Source organism: Tachyglossus aculeatus, chromosome 20 (genome assembly GCF_015852505.1).
Source record: "Tachyglossus aculeatus isolate mTacAcu1 chromosome 20, mTacAcu1.pri, whole genome shotgun sequence".
In the NCBI taxonomy this organism is placed as follows: domain Eukaryota; kingdom Metazoa; phylum Chordata; class Mammalia; order Monotremata; family Tachyglossidae; genus Tachyglossus; species Tachyglossus aculeatus.
The window spans coordinates 22,889,691-22,910,036 of NC_052085.1; the positions used below are offsets into that span (position 1 = coordinate 22,889,691).

General features: G+C 43.1%; 1 protein-coding gene and 1 non-coding gene across 2 annotated transcripts; both read left to right on the plus strand.

Moving 5' to 3' along the window:
- The first annotated feature begins 8,737 nt into the window (after positions 1-8,737).
- Positions 8,738-17,286, plus strand: LOC119941393 (interstitial collagenase-like). Its single transcript, XM_038761813.1, has 10 exons — positions 8,738-8,890; positions 9,482-9,723; positions 9,966-10,114; positions 10,202-10,327; positions 12,978-13,139; positions 13,322-13,439; positions 14,334-14,467; positions 15,754-15,916; positions 16,578-16,681; positions 17,100-17,286. The coding sequence occupies exons 1-10, from the start codon at positions 8,792-8,794 to the stop codon at positions 17,198-17,200; spliced, it is 1,398 nt and encodes a 465-aa protein (XP_038617741.1). The 5' UTR covers positions 8,738-8,791; the 3' UTR covers positions 17,201-17,286.
- A 619-nt stretch (positions 17,287-17,905) lies between these two features.
- LOC119941732 lies at positions 17,906-18,043 on the plus strand. Its single transcript, XR_005455313.1, has one exon. It is a non-coding gene; the product is annotated as a small nucleolar RNA SNORA7 (small nucleolar RNA).
- Positions 18,044-20,346: the final 2,303 nt, after the last annotated feature.

Consider the following 20,346-nt stretch of genomic DNA (forward strand, 5'->3'; position numbering starts at 1 on the left):
AGGTAAGAAGTTAAAAGCACAAGAAATAATAATAATAACCGTGGTATTTGTTAAGCACTTACTACGTTCCAGGCACTGTATTAAGTGCTTGGGTCAAAACAAGGTAATTGGGTTGGACACCCTGTTTTACAGATGAGGTGATGGGCCCAGAGAAGTAAAGTGACCTGCCCAAGGTCACACAGCAGACAAGAGGCAGAGCTGGAATTAGAACCCATGAGGATAATCAGACTGCATCTGCCCACAGTCTCAGGGAGAGGGAAACCTGGGATTTCACCCCCATTTTATTATTATTCTCATATTGTACTCTCCCACACACTTAGTACAGTGATCTGCACACAGTAAGTGCTCAAAAAATGGGCTTGAATGAATGAACAAATTTTAGAGACGAGGAACCTGGGGCTGAGAGAGGTTAAGTGGTTTGCCCTATGTCACAAAGCAGGCAAGCGACACAGCTGTGATTAGGACTCAGGCCTCCTGACTTCCAGTCCTAAGCTCTGAACACTAGACCCTGGCTGCTTTTGCAGTAGAAGCAAGAGGTAAAAGCTGAGTTAGGTGCTTCTGTCATTATTCCCTTGGTTATTTTTTTCCTCGAGGGTCTGTTCTTTCCCCTCACACCACCCTCACACTCCCTGCCTCTTTACTCCTGCCCTGTGAGTTGGGGACCAAAAAACACCATCCTGTGAATCAGGAGACCTGAATTCTCAATACAACTCCACCACTTGTCTGCTGTGTGACAATGGGTAAGTCACTTAACCTCTTGGAGGCTCAGTTTCCTCATCTGTAAAATGGGGGTGAAATACCTGCTCTCCCTCCCCCATAGACTATGAGCTCCATGTGGGACAGGGACTGAGTCCAACCTGATTATCTTGAATGTTCCCCAGTGCTCAGTACAGTGTTTGGCACATAGTGAGTGATTAACCAATGCCAATAGTATTATTATAATTATCTTCCTTACACCCACCTCTAGTACTTAGTACAGTTCTCTGCACAAAATAGGCTTTTGCCATATCAGGGCCCATTGTTGGGTAGGGATTGTCTCTATCTGTTGTACTTTCCAAGCGCTTAGTACAGTGCTCTGCACACAGTAAGCACTCAATAAATACGATTGAATGAATGAATGAAGGAAGGAAGGAATGAATATTCCTCAGAATGATATTTTCTTCTCTGAAATGGTGAGCAAAACAGCTAGCCATTCAGACAAACCCCAGGCACCCATAATATTTTTTATATACCCCGTTTGCTTAGGCAAAGTATTCAACACTGCAGCCTCCGTTTCATTTGTGAAAGGACCTTTTTCTCTTGAAAACAATACATTTTTCTCAGGTCTGTTGAAAATCATTGCCGTTTCCAAAAGCATTTTATTTCCTGCACATGTGGAATGATCTCGATCCCAGTCAATGTGCCCTTGCTGATGGCCCAAAGGGAGCAGAACCGTGCCTTGGGTTTTAGGTGGAACATCTATTCTGACACAAACCTGAATGTATTTTATTTGAAATCGATACTTTATTAGTACAGTTCCATTTCCTGACCTGCAGTATCAGGAGAAGAAGGCAACGGAGGAAGGGCTTGTCCAAAGATGAGGGTGAAGCAGGCCACACACACAGAATCATGGGATTGAACTGAAGGAGACCCTCTAATCCAGCCCCCTGCCTCCGGGCCTGCAAATGGCTCACCAGCTTGGGTGGTTTTCTATTCTTTTTTCCATTCAGTCATATTTAATGAGCGCTTATTGTGTGTAGAGTATTGTACTAAGCGCTTGGGAAAGTACAATGCAACAATAAACAGTGATGTTCCCTGCCCACAATCAGCTCGTGATCTTGAGATGAGTTCATAGTCTAGAGATTGTCTTTTTGAAAACATTCTCCAGGAATGGAATTCCCACTGTTTCGGTTGGTTAGTTGTCCTGGGAAAGGTCAAGAAGTTCTTTCTTCCATCTGACTGAATTCTCTCCTGTTCCCATTGATGTCCATTTCTGCCTATGGACATGGAATACAATGGTGCAGACCCCCTGATTTTAATGGCAGGTCTGAAGCATGACAGGCTCTTCCTTCACCCCTTACCCTTCTCTCCTCTGCGCTACCAACCCCAACCTCTCAGAGAAAGGCTTTTCCATCCTTGAAACCATTTCCATCACTCTCCTTGACCCCTCTCCTGCTATTTTCTGGTTCCTCTATGTGTTACCTCCATTTATACACCTCAGTACCACGTTGGTTTGGTAGGATCATGTCTATTCTTGTCTTCTTGCATCTTGTCTTCGTGCATCTTGTCTATTCTGATTTTCAGGATTTTCAGCTGTTTTTGGGCTCAGCCCATCTCTCCCCTTCATGACTTTATGGGTGTTTTTCACCCCTCCCAACACTTCCGTCCTGCCCCACTAGGGCACTGGGCAAAGAGAATCATGTTTTGGGTTTAATTCTTTGACTCATATGAGAATTTCTAAAACTCCTTATGTATTCTCAATGATTAATTGTTTTTCTTTTTTCCTTTAGGGGATACACTATTAGGACCAATTGCTTGAGGAATATTCATTTCCCTTGGGTCCAACCCACTCACCATGTAGCTGTGGCTTTCCGCACTCAAGACTTACAGGAGAGGAGAGAAGGGATTTGTCAGTATCAATCAATCAATCAGCAGTATTTAGAGCACTTAAAACTGTGCAGAGCACTGTATTAAGTGCTTGGGAGAGTACAATACAACATAATTAGCAGATACGTTCCCTGCCCATAACAAGTTTACAGTCTAGAAGGGAAAGCAGATGTTAATATGAATAAATAAGTAATTTATATAATTTAAAGATATGGACATAAGTGCTGTGGAATTAGGCAAACTGGCTCAGTGACTATGCCTGGTTGGAATGGTAATGATCTGGCCATAAGGTGTGAAGTAGCATGGCCTAGTGGTAAAATCATGGGGTTGGGATTCAGAGGTCATAGGTTCTAATCCCGGATCTGCCACTGGTCTGCTGTATGAGCCTGGGCAAATCACTTCACTTCTTGTGCCTCAGTTACCTCATCTGTAAAATGGGGATTGAGACTCTGAGCCCCATTTGGGACAGGGACAGTGTCCACCCTGATTGCTTTGTATCTACCCCAGTGCTTAGAACAGTGCTTGGCATATATTAAGTGCTTAACAAATACCATCATTATTATTCATTATTATTAAGATGGACACCCAATACTATGGTAGGCCAAGACTTCACAGCTGTCAGGATGGGGAAATAGCTTTGCTTACTTCAGTGTGACAGTAGCAATGACTCATGGAGCTATGACAAAATCACCTGTAGTAATGATTGTTGTACTTGTTAAGTGCTTACTATGTGTCAAGTCAGTCGTTCGTATTCATTGAGTGCTTAACTGTGTGCAGAGCACTGAACTAAGCCTTTGGGAAAGTAGAATGAGCTTCCATTTGACTCAAAGAAGATCAGAATCCTGTGTTTCCCCATCTGTTGGAAACTACCTTCCATCTGGAGCTTGCGTTATTGAACCAACATCAAACACCTCCAATAGCTCCCTATTGCTTTTCACAAGAAAGGGAAATCCTGATTGATTGATTGATTGTGAGCACTTACCTATCAATCAGAGGTATTAAGTACTTACTGTGTGCAGTGCAGTGGACTAAGCACTCTGGAAAGTGCAATACAACACTAAATGCCACTGGTTGTTTGTGTTCCCACTGCCCTTTTCAGTGTAGTCCAAGAATATTTGTCCAAATCAATACCCTTGTCCTTCTTGTGGTTGTCCTTGTGTTTAGCCCAGAGTTTACACATTATTAACACTTAATAATAAGTGTTTATAGACATAGCACTATAATAATGCCCCTATTACTACTACCATTAGTAGGGCCAAAGCAATAGATGGAGACTATTCTTTGGTTTGAGGAAGTGGAGGGGTCAGTGCTAGGAGACGTTCACTAGACCGCAAAAAATCTTTTGCCTGATCATTCTGAGGGTGAAGATGATGATAACGATAACTGATGAAGACGCAGGACAAAACAATGGCCTGGCTGAGGGAAGGAAGTTGACTCTAGTAGGTATTGCCTTGGGAACCCAGGAGGGCAGAGGTGCAATCGTTGCTCAACCCTGTTGACTGAAAGAGGAGCTTACAGTCTGGAGGGGTAGACAAACAATATCATAAATAGATAAATTGCAGATATGTTCGGAAGTGCTGTGGGGCTGGGAGAGGGTGATGATTAAAGGGAGCAAGTCAGAGCAACAAAGAAGAGAGTTGAACAAAAGGAAAAGAAGCCTTAATCTGGGAAGGCCTCTTGATGGAGATGTGCCTTCTATAAGGCTTTGAAGGGGGTCAACACAATGCAATCAGATCCTATGGCACATTAGTATTTTTTTTTTCCACCTGGTCATGCTACTTCTGAGATGTAATAGTTCTAAAGCCCAGGCACCAAGTCTGGAAAGAGATGGAGCAGAGGAATTCAGCTGGAGCTTATCAGGGCAGAGAAGCAGCGTGGCTCAGTGGAAGGAGCAAGGGCTTTGGAGTCAGAGGTCTTGGGTTCGAATCCCGAATCTGCCAATTGTCAGCTGTGTGACTTTGGGTGAATCACTTCACTTCTCTTTGCCTCAGTTACCTCATCTGTAAAATGGGGATGAAGATTGTGAGCCCCCCCGTGGCACAACCTGATCACCTTGTCACCTCCCCAGTGCTTAGAACAGCGCTTTGCACATAGTAAGCACTTAACAAATGCCATTATTATTATCAGAAAAGGCTTCACTAGTGGAAAGAGTGGGGGGCCTGGGAGCCAGGAGAGCTGGGCTTTATTCCTGGCCCCACCATCTGCCCACGGTAAATCCTTGGGCAAGTTATTTGACTTTTCCGTGCCTCATTTTCCTCACCAGTAAAATGGGAACGAAATAAATGTTCTCCCTCCCCTTAGATTGTTAGCCCCATGTGGAACAGTGACTATGCTTAATGGGATTATTCCATACCTACCCGAGTACTCAGTACACTTAGAAGATTGGCACAGAGTACATATAATAATAATAATGGCATTTGTTAAGTGCTTACTATGTGCAAAGCACTGTTCTAAGCACTGGGGAGGATACAAGGTGATCAGGTTGTCCCACCTGGGGCTCATAGTCTTAATCCCCATTTAACAGATGAGGGAACTGATTGCCCAAAGTCATTCAGCTGACAAGTGGTGAAGCTGGGATTTGAACCCATGACCTCCGACTCCTAAACCCGGGCTCTTTCCACTGAGCCATGCTGCTTCTCTGCACATAGTATCAGCTTAACAAGTACTACTATTATTATTACTATTACTACTACTATTACTTTTACAACTACTCCTGTACTTTTCCAAGCTTTACTCCAGCATTTACTACACTGCTTGGCATATAGTATATGCTTGACAATTACCATTAAAAAAAATTAGTTTGTCAGATAATGACTTCATATGCCCAGATAACTGTGCTTTCCAGATATATTGAGTCAAGACATAGATGGCTTTCCTGCAATTAGTTTACATAATCCATGTAATTTAGCTAATTTTTATGGTATTTGTACTTTGCCTATAAAGAAGCACTATAACTTGAGCAACATAGAATTCTTGCCCTCTCCAAGAAAAGGAAACAGAAGGAGAATCTGGATTCAGTTTTTAATCCCTCACAGACCTTGATAAAATTGTTGGAGTTGGGCAACAAACTACAACCGCTTTGGATAAGATTCCAAATTTCTCATGAGTTTTTAATTGTTTACATGTCTTATGGTGAAAATCATTTTTAGGTTCATCCGTATATGGGGCTATTTGCTTGATGAGCAAGCAGTGTGGTTCAGTGGAAAGAGCACGGGCTTGGGAGTCAGAGGTCTTGGGTTCAAATCTCCGCTCCGCTGCTTGTCAGCTGTGTGACTTTAGGCAAGTCACTTAACTTCACTGTGCCTCAGTTACCTCATCTGTAAAATGGGAATTAAGACTGTGAGCCCCACATGGGACAACCTGATCACCTTGTATCCTCCCTAGTGCTTAGAACAGTGCTTTGCACATAGTTAGTGCTTAACAAATAGTCATTATTATTATTATTATTCCCTAGAATCCAGCCTGAGAAAACAGAAGTAGCGGCCAGTAGGCAGTGCTTATTAGTGAGTAAAAAAGGGTAAGTCAGCAAGATTGAACTATGATAGCATCTCTGCCCTCCTGGGTTCCCAGGGCAGTACCTACTAGAGTCAACTTGCCTCCCTCTGCCACATCATTGTTATTTCCTGCATCTTCATCATTGTTATCGTTATCATCATCTTCACTCTCAGAACAATCAGGCAAAAGATTTTTTGCAAATGCCTCCTAGTGCTGACCTCTGCCCTTCTTCAAACCAAGGAATGGTCTCCATCTATTATTTTGTCCCTACTGATGATAGTAGTAAGAGGGGCATTATTATAGTGCTAACAATGACTGTAAACACTTATTATTAACTGTTAACAATGTGTAAACTCTGGGCTAAACACAAGGACAATCACAAGAAGGACAAGGGTATTGATTTGGACAAATATTCCTGGACTACAGTGAAGAGGGCAGTGGGAACACAATCAATCAATGGTATTATAGAAGCAGTGTGGCTCAGTGGAAAGAGCACGGGCTTTGGAGTCAGAGGTCTTGGGTTCAAATCCTGACTCTGCCTATTGTCAGCTGTGTGACTTTGGGCATGTCACTTCACTTCTCTGGGCCTCAGTTCCCTCATCTGTAAAATGGGCCCCCCGTGGGACAACCTGATCACCTTGTATCACCCAGCACTTAGAACAGTGCTCTGCACATAGTAAGCGCTTAACAAATACCATCATTATTATTATTATTATTACTGTACTCTCCCGAGTGCTTAGTACACTACACTGCACACAGTAAGTACTCAATACCTCTGATTCATCCATTCATTCATTCATTCAATCGTATTTATTGAGCGCTTACTGTCTGCAGAGCACTAAGCGCTTGGGAAATACAAGCCGGCAACATATAGAGACGGTCCCTACCCAACAGCGGACTCACAGTCTAGAAGGGGGAGACAGACAACAAAACAAAACATGTAGACAGGTTGATAGGTAAGTGCTCACAATCAATCAATCAAGATTTCCCTTTCCTGTAAAACACAATGGGGAGCTACTGGAAATGTTTGATGTTGGTTCAGTAATGCAAGTTCCAGATGGAAGGTAGAGTTTCCAACAGATGGGGAAACATGGGATTCTGATCTTCTTTGAGTCAAATAGAAGCTCATTCTACATTCTGAGAAGCAGCATGGCTAGTGGCTAGACCTCAGGCCCGGGAGTCAGAGGTAAAGGGTCCTAGTCTTGGCTCCACCACAGGTCTGCTGTGTGACCTTGGGCAAATCACTTCACTTCTCTATGCTTCAGTTACCTCATCTGTAAAATGGGGATGGAGACTGTGAGCCCCATGTGGGAAAGGGACTGTGTCCAACCTGTAAGCTCACTGTGGGCAGTGAACGTCACTGTTTATTGTTGTTTTATACTTTCCCAAGCTCTTAGTGCAGTGCACTGCACACAGCAAGTGCTCAATAAATACAACTGAATGAATGAATGAATTAACTTGTATTGGTTAATCAGGGGATGGGGAAAGTTTAGAATGGAAAGGGGCATTTCTCCAGTGTGTGCGTGTGTGTGTACATGTGTGGAGGGGATCAGGAGAGGAAAGTGGGGTTTAGGGTGAGTTTGCTGTTTTTTAAACTCCACCATCTGCCCCAGACAGGGCTACAAAAGCCTACTTGTCCCACACCCCTCTAAGGGACTGTCTCGGTTTCACCAGAGTTTCCCCCAGGCTCCTGGCAATCTCTCTGCTCTGGCAAGAACCTCTCGCAGCATGGTCTGGGGCAAAAGACTGTGTGTCAGGAGACCTGAGTTCTAATCCTGTCTCCATCGCTTGCTACCTGTGTGACCTTGGCTAAGTCACTTAACTGCACTGTGCCTTAGTTTCTTCATCTGCCAAAGGGGGATTCATTTTAGACTGTGAGCCCTATATGGGACAAAGACTGTGCCTGTTAATAATAATAATAATAATAATAATAATGGCATTTATTGAGCACTTACTATGTACAAAGCACTGTTCTAAGTGCTGGGGAGGTTACAAGGTAATCAGGTTGTCCCATGGGGGGCTCACAGTCTTAATCCCCATTTTACAGATGAGGGAACTGAGGCACAGAGAAGTTAAGTGACTTGCCCCAAGTCACACAGCTATTTGGCGGAGCCGGGATTTGAACCCATGACCTCTGACTTCAAAGGCCATGCTCTTTCCACTGAGCCACACTGCTTACTCCAGCTCTTAGTAAAGTGCTTGAGTTTATAGTAAGCACTTAGTAAATATCATTTTATTATCATTTTTACCTACTGCCCAGGGACATGTTCAGGGAAATACCCAGAAGGAAATAAAAGTCCCTGGAAAGCTAATCTCAGTCTCTATTACAAAGTCTGAGCCAGACACGAACCACTCCCTAAAATGCAAACTAGGTCAATAAAATTTAATTTCTGAAGCATCACACAGACACAGAGAGAAGAAAGGCTTCACTTTGGAAAGTCTATACAACATGGGGGTTTTGTCCTATACTGTGCTTTATTAGATATTAATCATGATGTGATTTCAACATTGGGCAATTTGGATTAACTTGATTTGACTCACAGTTCTGATGAATGTTTAGGGTAAAGGTTGTTAGGAAACACGTCAGATGATTGCTGACCTGATCTGACCACCAAGGACTATATAGAGAGGGATGTTTCATGAGAGACATGAATCAGAGAGCAGTCAGGAAGCGAACCTCGGTGTCACTCTGAGAAGAAAACGAGCCAAAATGACGAGCATTTTAGGTCTGCTTCTGTTCCAAGCAATGGCTTCTTACGCCTTCCCTTCCAACTTAGAAACCAAAGAGAAAAATCAGCAGCTTGTCCAGGTAAGACAAGTAATGTGTTCTTTGTCTACTTTTTCAACACCTGGGATTCAGTTTGATTAATGTACTGGAGGGACAATTTTTATCGCTTTCAAGGTTTTCAAGAAATGAGAACCTTCATCTCCTGAGCCTCTTCTTTATGAAAGGGACAGTTACTTGTTTAAAGTACCTTAGAAGCAGGTAAAGGAATGTGAGTCTTACCTATTTGACTGAAGCTTCCATTTATGCAAAGGAACACCTGTTTCTTTATATGGGACTATAAAAATGTCCCATCCCCCAAAGACAAATCTATTGTACCTGAATTTGTAGTTCGAAGAGGAACATCTAAAGAATAAAGATGAAAAATGGAACTTGGTTTTGTTGAGCGCTATCGTACAACCCTGCAAAAGCCGAGAATTCCTTAGACTGTTCAGATTTGACAGCTAATGCTTACGTATGTTTTATCATTCATTAGAATTATCTAGAAAAGTTCTACAATTTAAAAAGCCTTGTCCAGCTTTCTAAGGAGAAGAGTGTTTTCTCAGAATGGTCAGTCCTTAAAATATGTGTATAGATTCGATAGCTCATGCCTCCGTGTGTTTAATCTTTCATCAGAATTATCTGGAAAAGTTCTACAAATTGAATAGCTTTGAGGAACTTCCTAAGAGGAAGAGTGCCAACTTCATAGGTGAAAAAATAAAGGAAATGCAGGCATTCTTCCATTTGAAAGTGACTGGAAAGCCAGATGCCAAAACTCTGAAAGTGATGAAGCAGGCCAGATGTGGTGTACCGGATGTGGCTCGATTTGCTGTTACTACGGGAAATCCTAAATGGGATAAAACAGAAATTACTTACAGGTAACCTTGCAATACCTTGCAGTGTGGGAAAATATCTTCAGGGATAAAGGCAAGAACAGCATGGCCTAGTGGATAGAGAACGGGCCTGGGAGTCAAATGGTCCTGGGTTCTAATCCTGGCTCTGCTGCTTAATAATGGTGGGTTCACCCCAGCGCATAGTACAATGACTTGCACATAGTAAGCGCTTGCCAAATACCATAATTATTATTATTAACTGGCATGTGCTTCTCTTTGATTTTAAGGATTCAGAAGTATACGACACATTTGTCCAAAGCTGACGTAGATATGTCCATCAAGAAAGCGTTTCAAGTCTGGAGTAATGTATCCCCCCTGACGTTCACCAGAGTCTGGGAGGGAGAAGCTGACATCATGATCTCATTTTTCTCTGGAGGTAATTGTGGTTTAAGGATGGCACCTTTCCTCAAATTCAACTGCTGTCAGGTGTTAAAGGCATTAAAGACATTTCTTTTTGTTTCAGACCACAATGACAATTCTCCTTTCTATGGCCCTGATGGAGTCCTTGCTCACGCTTTTCCACCAGGGAAACTTATTGGTGGAGATATTCACTTTGATGAAGATGAAACCTGGACAGTAAACCATCTGAGTGAGTGAACAAACAATTTCCAAGTTTTTACCATGTCCTGTGACAATAGCCGGGAGGGAGAGAGGGATAAAGAGAGGGAGAGGGAGTTGTTAAGAGGACTAAAATGGTACAAAAGGATGCAGTCCTGTGTTTTTTCCACAATTGGCTAGAATATTATGAATGGTGAAATCTGTTTTAGCATTTGATAGAACCCACTGCTAAATAGAGAAGAAAAGAGGACCTGAGGCATTTCTGGAGGGGAAAATAAGTTGATCAATCAAACTCCACCACGTGTCTGCAGTGTGACGTTGGGCAAGTCACTTCACTTCTCCAGGCCTCAGTTCTCTTGACTGTAAAATGGGGATTAAGACTGTGAGCCTCAGTGTCCCTTAGTGGCAAGAGCACAGGCTTGGGAATCAGAGGATGTGGGTTCTAATCCCCTCATCGCCACTTGTCTGCTGTGTGATCTTGGGCAAGCCACTTAACTTCCCTGGACCTCAGTTACCTCATCTGAAAACGGGGACAAAGACTGTGTGCCCCGCGTGGGACAACCCAATTAGGGTGTATCTACCCCAGTGCTGAGAGCAGTGCTTGGCACATAGTAAGTTCTTAACAAATACCATCACTATCATTATTATTATTATGTGGGACATGGTTAGAGAAGCAGTGTGGCTCAGTGGAAAGAGCAGAGGCTTTGGAGTCAGAGGTCATGGGTTCAAATCCCTGCTCCTCCAATTGTCAGCTGTGTGACTTTGGGCAAGTCACTTAACTTCTCTGGGCCTCAGTGACCTCATCTGTAAAATGGATATTAAGACTGTGAGCCCCCCATGGGACAACCTGATCACCTTGTAACCACACCAGCGCTTAGAACAGTGTTTTGCACATAGTAAGCACTTAATAAATGCCATCATCACTATTATTATGATTGTGTCCAACCTGATCAACTTGGATCTGCCCCAGCGCTTAGTATAGTGTCTGGCACATAGTAACAAATACCATTAAAAAAACACAACACAACGCAACACAAAACTTCATCCCCAGTCAACTTAATGAGCAGCTAGGATTGTGGTAGAGGACGAGTGCCCCCTTGTGACTCCTGGCATGTGTCCTGGCCACAGTGGGTAGGGTGAGAAAGCTTCCTTTCCATTAGTAAAGGATGATGATGATGGCATTGGTTAAACGCTTACAATGTGCAAAGCACTGTTCTAAGCGCTGGGGAGGTTACAAGGTGATCAGGTTGTCCCTCGTGGGGCTCACAGTCTTCATCCCCATTTTACAGATGAGGGAACTAAGGCATAGAGAAGTGAAGTTACCTGCCCAAAGTCACACAGCTGACAAGTGGCAGAGCCGGGATTTGAACCCATGACCTCTGACTCCAAAGCCCATGCTTTTTCCACTGAGCCACACTGCTTCTCCAAAGGATTGAACATGGAAATGAAGAGACAGGGTTTTCTCCCTCAGCCTCTGCGTGGGCCTGCTAAACAAGGCTGCCTTAGAAACCGAGAAAAGGAGGGTGGATTCACTCCTGGTTTAACCGTGAAAAGAATTATAAATTATTATTGCTATAATGGCATTTATTAAGCAATGAACATGTGCAAAGCACCGTTCTAAGCGCTGGGGAGGTTACAACATGATCAGGTAGTCCCACATGGGGCTCACCATCTTAATCCCCATTTTACAGATAAGGTAACTGAGACACAGAGAAGTTAAGTGACATGCCCAAAGTCACACAGCTGACAATTACTGGAGTCAGGATTCGAACCCATGACCTCTGACTCCAAAGCCCATGCTCTTTCCACTGAGCCACGCTGCTTCTCGTGAAGCAAGAAGAAAATACAATTCGCATATAAACCCTGAGAACAGTCACTTGTCAAGGATGAATTCTATCTGCCTCCAAATGTCTCAGCCAGGAAACTAGAGAAATTGTTCTTTCCTTCATTATGCTTTCCAAAAGAAAGAGGATTGGTTTGCTTTTGTTGTTCCCGGATAAGTCAAATCCATGTTGGGAATTTCAGACACAAAGTCGGGGGCACAGGAGTCAGAGGGACCTGGATTCTAATACCTGTCTGCGGTGTGACCTTGTACAAGTCGCTTAACTTCTCTGTGCCTCGGTGACCTTATCTGAAAAGTGAGAATTTAGTCAGTGACCCCCACATGGGACATAGACTGTGTACAACCTCATTAGCTTGTAGAGAAGCAGCATGGCTCAGTGGAAAAAGCCCGGGCTTGGGAGTCAAAGGGCATGGGTTCTAATCCCCACTCCACCACTTGTCAGCTGGGTGACTTTGGGCAAGTCCCTTCATTTCTCTGTACCTCAGTTCCCTAATCTGGAAAATGGGGATTAAGACTATGAGCCCCACATGGGACAACCTGATCACCTTGTATCCTCCTCTTTGCTTAGAACAGTGCTTTGCACATAGTAAGCACTTAACAAATGCCATCATTATTTATCTACCCAGTACTCAATACAGTGCCTGGCACATAGTGAGAGCTTAGCAAATACCATTAAAAAAAGACCAGGATGATCAAAGGAATTCAGGAAGTGTTCTGTAGCTCTCTCACCTCACCACTTGACACCCTAAGGGCCTCGAGTACCCAAATCTCTGCTTGTTGACTCTGCGTCTGCACCTGACTGGCATGTCCGTTTTGATGTTTTGGTTTTTTTATTTAGATTACAACTTGTTTCTCGTGGCTGCTCATGAAATCGGCCATGCCCTTGGTCTTGCTCATTCCCAAGATATCGGGGCTCTGATGTACCCCGTCTATTCGTACATGGACATCAATCCCTTCAAGCTTCCTCAGGATGATATTAATGGGATCCAGGCCATTTATGGTAAGTGGAGAGAGCCTTGCCCTGCAATTACTAGCTGCATATGTCCCGCACTGGGCTTCCGATCTGATTACCTTGGACATACTCCAGCTTTTTGCAGAGTGCCGAGTGCCTAGGAAACGCTTCATAAATATCATTATTATGATGATCATTATTGCTACTTTGCGCTTTTTTTTCTCTTTTAGGACCCTCAAATAGCCCCACCCACCCAACAGGACCTGAAACACCACGCCAGTGTGATCCTATGCTGAAATTTGATGCTATCTTCACACTCCGTGGAGAAATTATATTCTTTAAAGACAGGTAAAAAGGACCTTTAACCTTCCTTGAAGAGTTTAGTTTCAGAGGAAATTGTCACTCAAATATTATTAGTGGAGAAGCTTCCTTTTCAAGATTACCAACGGCCCCTAGAATCGGACATAGTCTGTAGTGTGGGAGAGAAGGAAGCATATAATCAGAAGGAGATTTGATGACAGGATTCTCCAGAAACAAAACAGCACTGCCATTTCAAGTGGGCGTAGCAGACTAAGAGAACCAAATGAAGATTTTTCTGTCAAATCTTCAGAAAGGAATATTGAGTTATCTTTCCTCCAATCTCTCCCTGCTAGTAAGATTAGTACTGAACCTGTTGTAATCTTACTTGAAATGGGCCCCCTCCCCTTCCAAATCTGGGTCATACTACATCAAATGATCGGCAGATGAGTCAAATGAATCAGATCTCATCTGCGGGAGCCAGTCAGGGGATGTGATGCGTGAGTGTGTCATAAATCAGCCCCTTCAAGTGAGTCGAGGATGATGGGATGGGGGCTTTCAACTGCCATATCCCTATCATGTACCCCTTGGCATTAGAGGATTCCCTAGTGACAAAAGAAAGTCAATGCTTAGACTTAAGAGGATAACTTTGTAACCAGGAGGAAACTTACATTTCTGATATTTGCACTGCTATGCCGACTACACGTTTTCACTTTAAGGTATCGCTGATTACTCCAGTTGTGGGAGACAGGCAAGGGAAGAAAACAAAGGATTGGGTTCGAAGGAAAACTTCGGAAAAAAATGTTTGGGGAGTGCTGAGATGTAGCAGTGTATTTGGCGGGTGTGTGTGTGTGTGAGAAAGGGAGAGTTTTCTAAGAATAGGAGACTGAATTTCCTTTTGAGACTTTTTAAAACTAAATGCAACACCCATCTTTTTCAAATCAGGTTCCTCATGCGCAAGCACCCCAGTAATCCTGAGGTTGATATTCATTTCATTTCTACATTGTGGGCCGGCCTGCCATCTGGGATTGAAGCGGCTTATGAGAATTCCGATAGAGATGAGGTGTTCGTGTTCAAAGGTAGCCAACTCTCTTTGCCTAGTGCTTTCTGAGTGGAATTTATAATAAGATTCAGTTATTTTTTGCTCCATGATTTGCCCACAAGTTTCCAAGTAACCCAGTTTCACCATTAAGTCAATTCCAACTACTGTGGGGATGATAGAAATTTAATCGGATATTTGCTTTTCTGGATCGGGGTCAAGGAAAAGCAAATGACAGTAGCAAATTTCTCCAGCATCAGGCATTTCTGTAACAAGGGTTGGGGCGAATTGTTCCCACAGTCCTGAGAGATCCTGTAAGACCACTGTTGTTGACCACTGATGCTTGAAACTGAGATGCAGAGAAGTGAAATGATTTGCCTAAGGTCACACAGCAGTCATGAGGCAGAGCTGAGAGTAGAACACACATCCTCTGACTCTGAGGCCCATGCTCTTTCCACTGTGGGGCTGAGGGTGGGGTGACTATCAAGTTCTTAAAGGGTACAGATCCAAGTGTATAGGTGACACAGAAAGGAGGAGTAAGGGAAAAGAGGGTGTAGTTTGAGGAGCCTAATGTTTAAAGGCAAACTGGATCCCTTTCAGTTTTTGGCTCTGTTACTGTGTGGCTAAAGGCACGTGGAAATAAAGCCAATTTCTTCTTCATTCTTACTGCACCATACAAGTCCTGGAGCTTACATCAGGAAGTAAAACCATGTAACTTCTATCTCCGTAGGGTAGGAAACGTTAAGGCATGCCTTACCCCAGAGGCAAACTTCCATTCCATTAAAAAAATGGAAGAATCAAGTCTGGAATTCCTCAAAATAAGTTATCCTTGCAATTCACCATCTCAGAAAAGAGCCTTAATTGAAGGTTGGGATTATTTGAGGAATATTATTTTCTTTTAATTATCATTTGTACTGGCTTAAATCATAGCCTCGCTTTCATCATCATATCAGCATTATGGTATTTATTGAGCACTTCCAAAGTATCAAGAACTGTGCTAGGTAACCAGGAGAGCATTCATTCAGTCATATTTATTGAGCGCTTACTGTGTGCAGAGCACTGTACTAAGCGCTTGGGAAGTACAAATCGGTCCCTTACAAGTCTTACAATAAAGATTGAGGATAGGAATGAAATATACGTGGAAGGGTGGTGTTGGGCTAAAGTGACCTGGGAGGGGGGTGTTGAAGTGAATCAAAGAGGCTTCCTGGAGGAGGTGGGGTGGTAGGAGGGCTTAGAACATGGGGAAAGCTTTCATTTCTGTCATATCTGAAACTGGGAAAATATAAAGATGAGGCAAAACTTGTGATGGCAAACTTGTGTTCACAGGCAACCGCTACTGGCTCCTCAAAGGGTTTGATGTGATGCCAGGATACCCCAAAGAGATCTACAAGACCTTTGGCTTTCCAAAAACTGTTAAGAGAATTGATGCTGCCTTTTATGATGAGATAACTGGAAAAACCTACTTCTTCGTAGGTCAGAAGTACTGGAGGTAAAGACTATGCTTGGGAGACACGGTTACTTTTAAAGAAAGGGTATTCAGATAAATTTCAACCCTGTGATGTTACGGCAGTCATAAATTGGCACTGAGCTGGACACTTGAGCTACCTGAACTGTTTAGAACAGTGCTTAGTAAGCGCTTAAAAATACCATCATTATTATTTTTATTCTACCCAAGACAAGTTTCAGTCTCCTTTAGTGGTTTCCCCTGAACGAGTTGAATCTGGTAGAACACAGTGCTACACTCACAATAAGTGCTCAATAAATACCATTGATTCATTCATTCATTCATTCAATCGTATTTGTTGAGTGCTTACTGAGTGCAGAGCACTGTACTAAGCGCGTGGGAATGTACAATACAACAATAAACAGTGGCATTCCCTGCCCAAAGTGAGCTCACGGTCTAGACAACCAGCTAACAGCGAGGAGAGCAGTTAGTATTTGGAGTTAAGAATGAGGGCAGAGATCATGTATATTAACACTACTGTCCCCTCCCAAGAATTTAGTGCAGTACTCTGCAGAGATTAAGCTCTCAATAATTGATCGATTGACTGATAGATTTTTTCAGATGAAAATGACGGTGCCGAAAACTTAAATGAGGGTTTCATTTTCTTTACCTGACTTTATGCTTTGAATGTTTTTGCTTGGATCAGATATAATGAAAACAAGCAATCTATGGACACGGATTTTCCGAAACAGATAGCCCTGGGCTTTCCGGGAATTGGCAAAAAAGTTGATGCTGTTTTCAAGTACCAAGGTAAGTGCCAAACACTTTCCTAAACTATAAAGTACCATGGCCTAGTGGAAAGAGAATAGGCTTGGGAGTCAGAGAGCCTGGTTTCTAATCCCTGACTCCGCCACTTGTCTGCTGTGTTACCTTGGGCAAGTCCCTTCACTTCTCTGTGATTCAGTTGTGCGGTAAAATGGAGATTGAGACTGTGAGCCCTTTGTGGGACAGGGACTGTGTCCAACCTGATTAGCTTGTACCTACCCCAGAGCTTAGTACAGTGCTTGGTACATAGTAAGCGCTTAATGGAAACCATTTTTAAAAAGTAGAAAGACATGAATTCCATAGGTATTTGTTGGTGATCAGCTAAGGGAATGTCATAGACAGAGAAGTGACAAATCATCCAATAATTAGGCAAATCAATAAATCAGTTTCTTTCTCTTTCCAGACTCCGTCTACTTCTTCCAAGGAACACGTCAGTATGAATTTGATTTTGATAAGAAGAGAGTCTTGACCCTTCTGAGGAGCAACAGTTGGTTTAACTGTTAGACAACGTGAGCATGGACTGTTATATAGCCAAACTAAAAATGTAGCTTATAAAACTTGAAATGCATTCTCCTGAAATGTTAAATTTCTCAGTATTCAGTATTTTATTATATTTGCAAACTGTCTTTGTACATTCTTCGTGTTTTATAAACCGGTTTTTCATGTGTTGATATATTTTATGAGAATTTTTTTAGCTGCCAGGCTGGCAATAAAATGTTTTATGTTGGAGATTAAACCATGTTGGTGTACTACCATTAATAATAGAATGAAAAGCCATTGAAATAACACCTCAACCCTCTTAAAAACATTAATTCCGGCTCCTCCACTTGTCTGATGTGTGACCTTGGGCAAGTCACTTCACTTCTCTGGACCTCAGTTCTTTCATCTGTAAAATGGGGATTAAGACTGTGAGTCCCCTTTGGGACATGGACTGTTTCCAACCCAATTTGCTTATATCTACCCTAGCACTGAGTACAGTGCCTGACACATAGTAAGCACTTACCAAATACCAGATAATAGACTTGGTTTTGGAATCAGTTTTTGAAGATGGAAACTGAAATGTGGCAAATTTTCAAGACATTTATTATGTGAGGATATTACAAATTTCAAAAGTGAAATGATGACAGCTTCATAATTAAAGCATTACTTTAATGCTCCATGCTTAATCTGGGCCAAGAACTGTATTAAGCGCTTAGTACAGTGCCTCATTCCCTCTCAAGGTCGCACCTGGGGAGCTTCCAGTACTCTACCAGTCTCGGCTACAGGAGGGAGAGTCAGGCAGAGGCCTACTCATTCCAGTCCTACCTTGGCCAGTGGCTAGTGAGTGGAAGGCAATCTGCTACAAGTCAAAACTCACCTATGCTGGACAGCAGCGGCATGGGAGAGAGCCAAGGGCAGAGACTCAAGTTTACTCTGCAGAAGGAGGCAATGGTAAACCAATTCCGGATTTTGACCAAGAAAACTCTATGGATACACTGCCAGAACAAATACAGGTAGAGGCGTGGAGTGTTCTGGGAGAGAAGTGCCCATGGCATCGCTATGAGTGGGAGAAAAATCGACAGCATAAATCAAGACAAGACAGTGCCTCAGCACTCAGTACAGTGCCTGGCATGTAGTAAGCTCTTAACAAATGCCATTATTATTATTCTTATGTGCTGTGTAGATTAAAAAATAATCATCAGGTACAGTCCCTGACCCACAGAGGGCTCACAGTCTAAGGGGAGGGAGATCTGGTAGCTTATCTACATTTTAAAGATGAGGAAACTGAGTCCCAGAAAAGTCAAGTGATGTCCTTGAGGTCCCACAGGAGGCAGGTGGCAGAGCTGGAATGAAAACCCAGGTCCCTGGCTCCCGGGTCCATGCTTCTTTCCATTCGGCTGTGTTTCTTTCCTAAAGAAAGATGGTATTTATTGCGTGTTGACCGGATATAGAGTCGACATTGTGACCTTCAGCAAATGTAAGCTACCAAATGAAAGGCAGGTCATAGAGACAGACCCTATTATTATCATTGCTATCATTATTATCATTATTATTAATGTATTTGCCAACCCCTTACTATGTGTCAAGCGCTGTTTTAAACTCTGAGATAGATACAAGTTAATCAGGCTGGAAACAGTCCCTGTCCCACATGGGGCTCATAGTTGAAGTCGGAGGGAAACAGGATTTGGTTTTTTTTGTGGCATTTGTTAAGCGCTTACTACGTGCCAAGCACTGTTCAGAGAGCTGAGGTAGATAGAAGGTAATCAGGTTGGATACACATGAGGCTCGTAGTCTCAGTCCCCATTTTACAGATGAAGAAACTGAGGCACAGAGAAGTTAAGTGACTTGTCCAAGGTCACACAGCATAGGCCACTGGCAGAGTCAGAATTAGAACCCCGGTCCTCTGACTCCTAGGCCCAGGGTCTTTCCACTAGGCCTTGCTGCGCCTCGCTAGATCCACTAGATCCACTTTCTCCTACCAAGGGCTCCCCTTTTCGAGTGTTGGATTTGCAAATCAGAGAATCTTTTGCCTCAGGCCTCCTGAATCTGCCCAGAGGCATAAATGACCAGCTGATGACCCTCCACCTACCTCAGAAAACAAAGCCCGGATAGCAAAGAACAACCAAAAAAGGGAAAACAACTGCATAAGGATCTGACTATCCTTTTTATAGCATTCCAGAGTTAGACAAACTGCTCATTACGGGAGATGTTGATGAACGGGAAGATGGAGAAGCATTTATAATAATAATAATAATGGCATTTATTAAGCACTTACTATGTGCAAAGCACTGTTCTAAGCACTGGGGAGGTTAGAGGTGATCAGGTTGTCTCACAGGGGGCTCACAGTCTTCATCCCCATTTTACAGATGAAGTCACTGAGGCACAGAGAAGTTTAAGTGATTTGCCCAAAGGCACACAGCTGACAATTAGCAGAGCTGGGATTTGAACCCATGACCTCTGACTCCAAAGCCCAGGCTCTTTCCACTGAGCCACATGCTGCTTCTCTAATTCATTCATTCATTATTATTAATTAGTATTAATTAATTAATCATCAATAATTAATTCCTTCAATCATTTATTGAGCGCTTACTGTGTTCAGAGCACTGTACTAAGTGCTTGGGAGAGTATACAATAGAACAATAAACAGACACATCCCCTGCCCACAGTGAGTTTACAGTCTAGAGATTAGTACAGAAAAGCAGCATGGCTCAGTGGAAAGAGCCCGGGCTTTGGAGTCAGAGGTCATGGGTTCAAATCCCTGGATGGCCAATCGTCAGCTGTGTGACTTTGGGCAAGTCCCTTAACTTCTCTGTGCCTCAATTACCTCAACTATATAATGGGGATTAATACTGTGAGCCCCCTGTGAGACAACCTGATCACCTTGTAACCTCCTCAATGCTTAGAACAGTGCTTGGCACATAGTAAGCACTTAATAAATGCCATCATAATTACTATTATTACAGTGTTTAGTCCAGTGCCCAGCTTAGGGGTAATAAATACATATCAACAGAGCAATCTGAGCTCTCCAGAAGAGAGCCCAGAGAAATCTAACCCAGCTGGTCTTTGCCCTACTTGGGCTAAAGGGAAGCTGATGAGGAAGCTGGCTTATCCGGTGTGGCACGCTCCTGGGTCGATTTCAGGTTCAGTGGGTGTTGACAGCATAGTTTCCC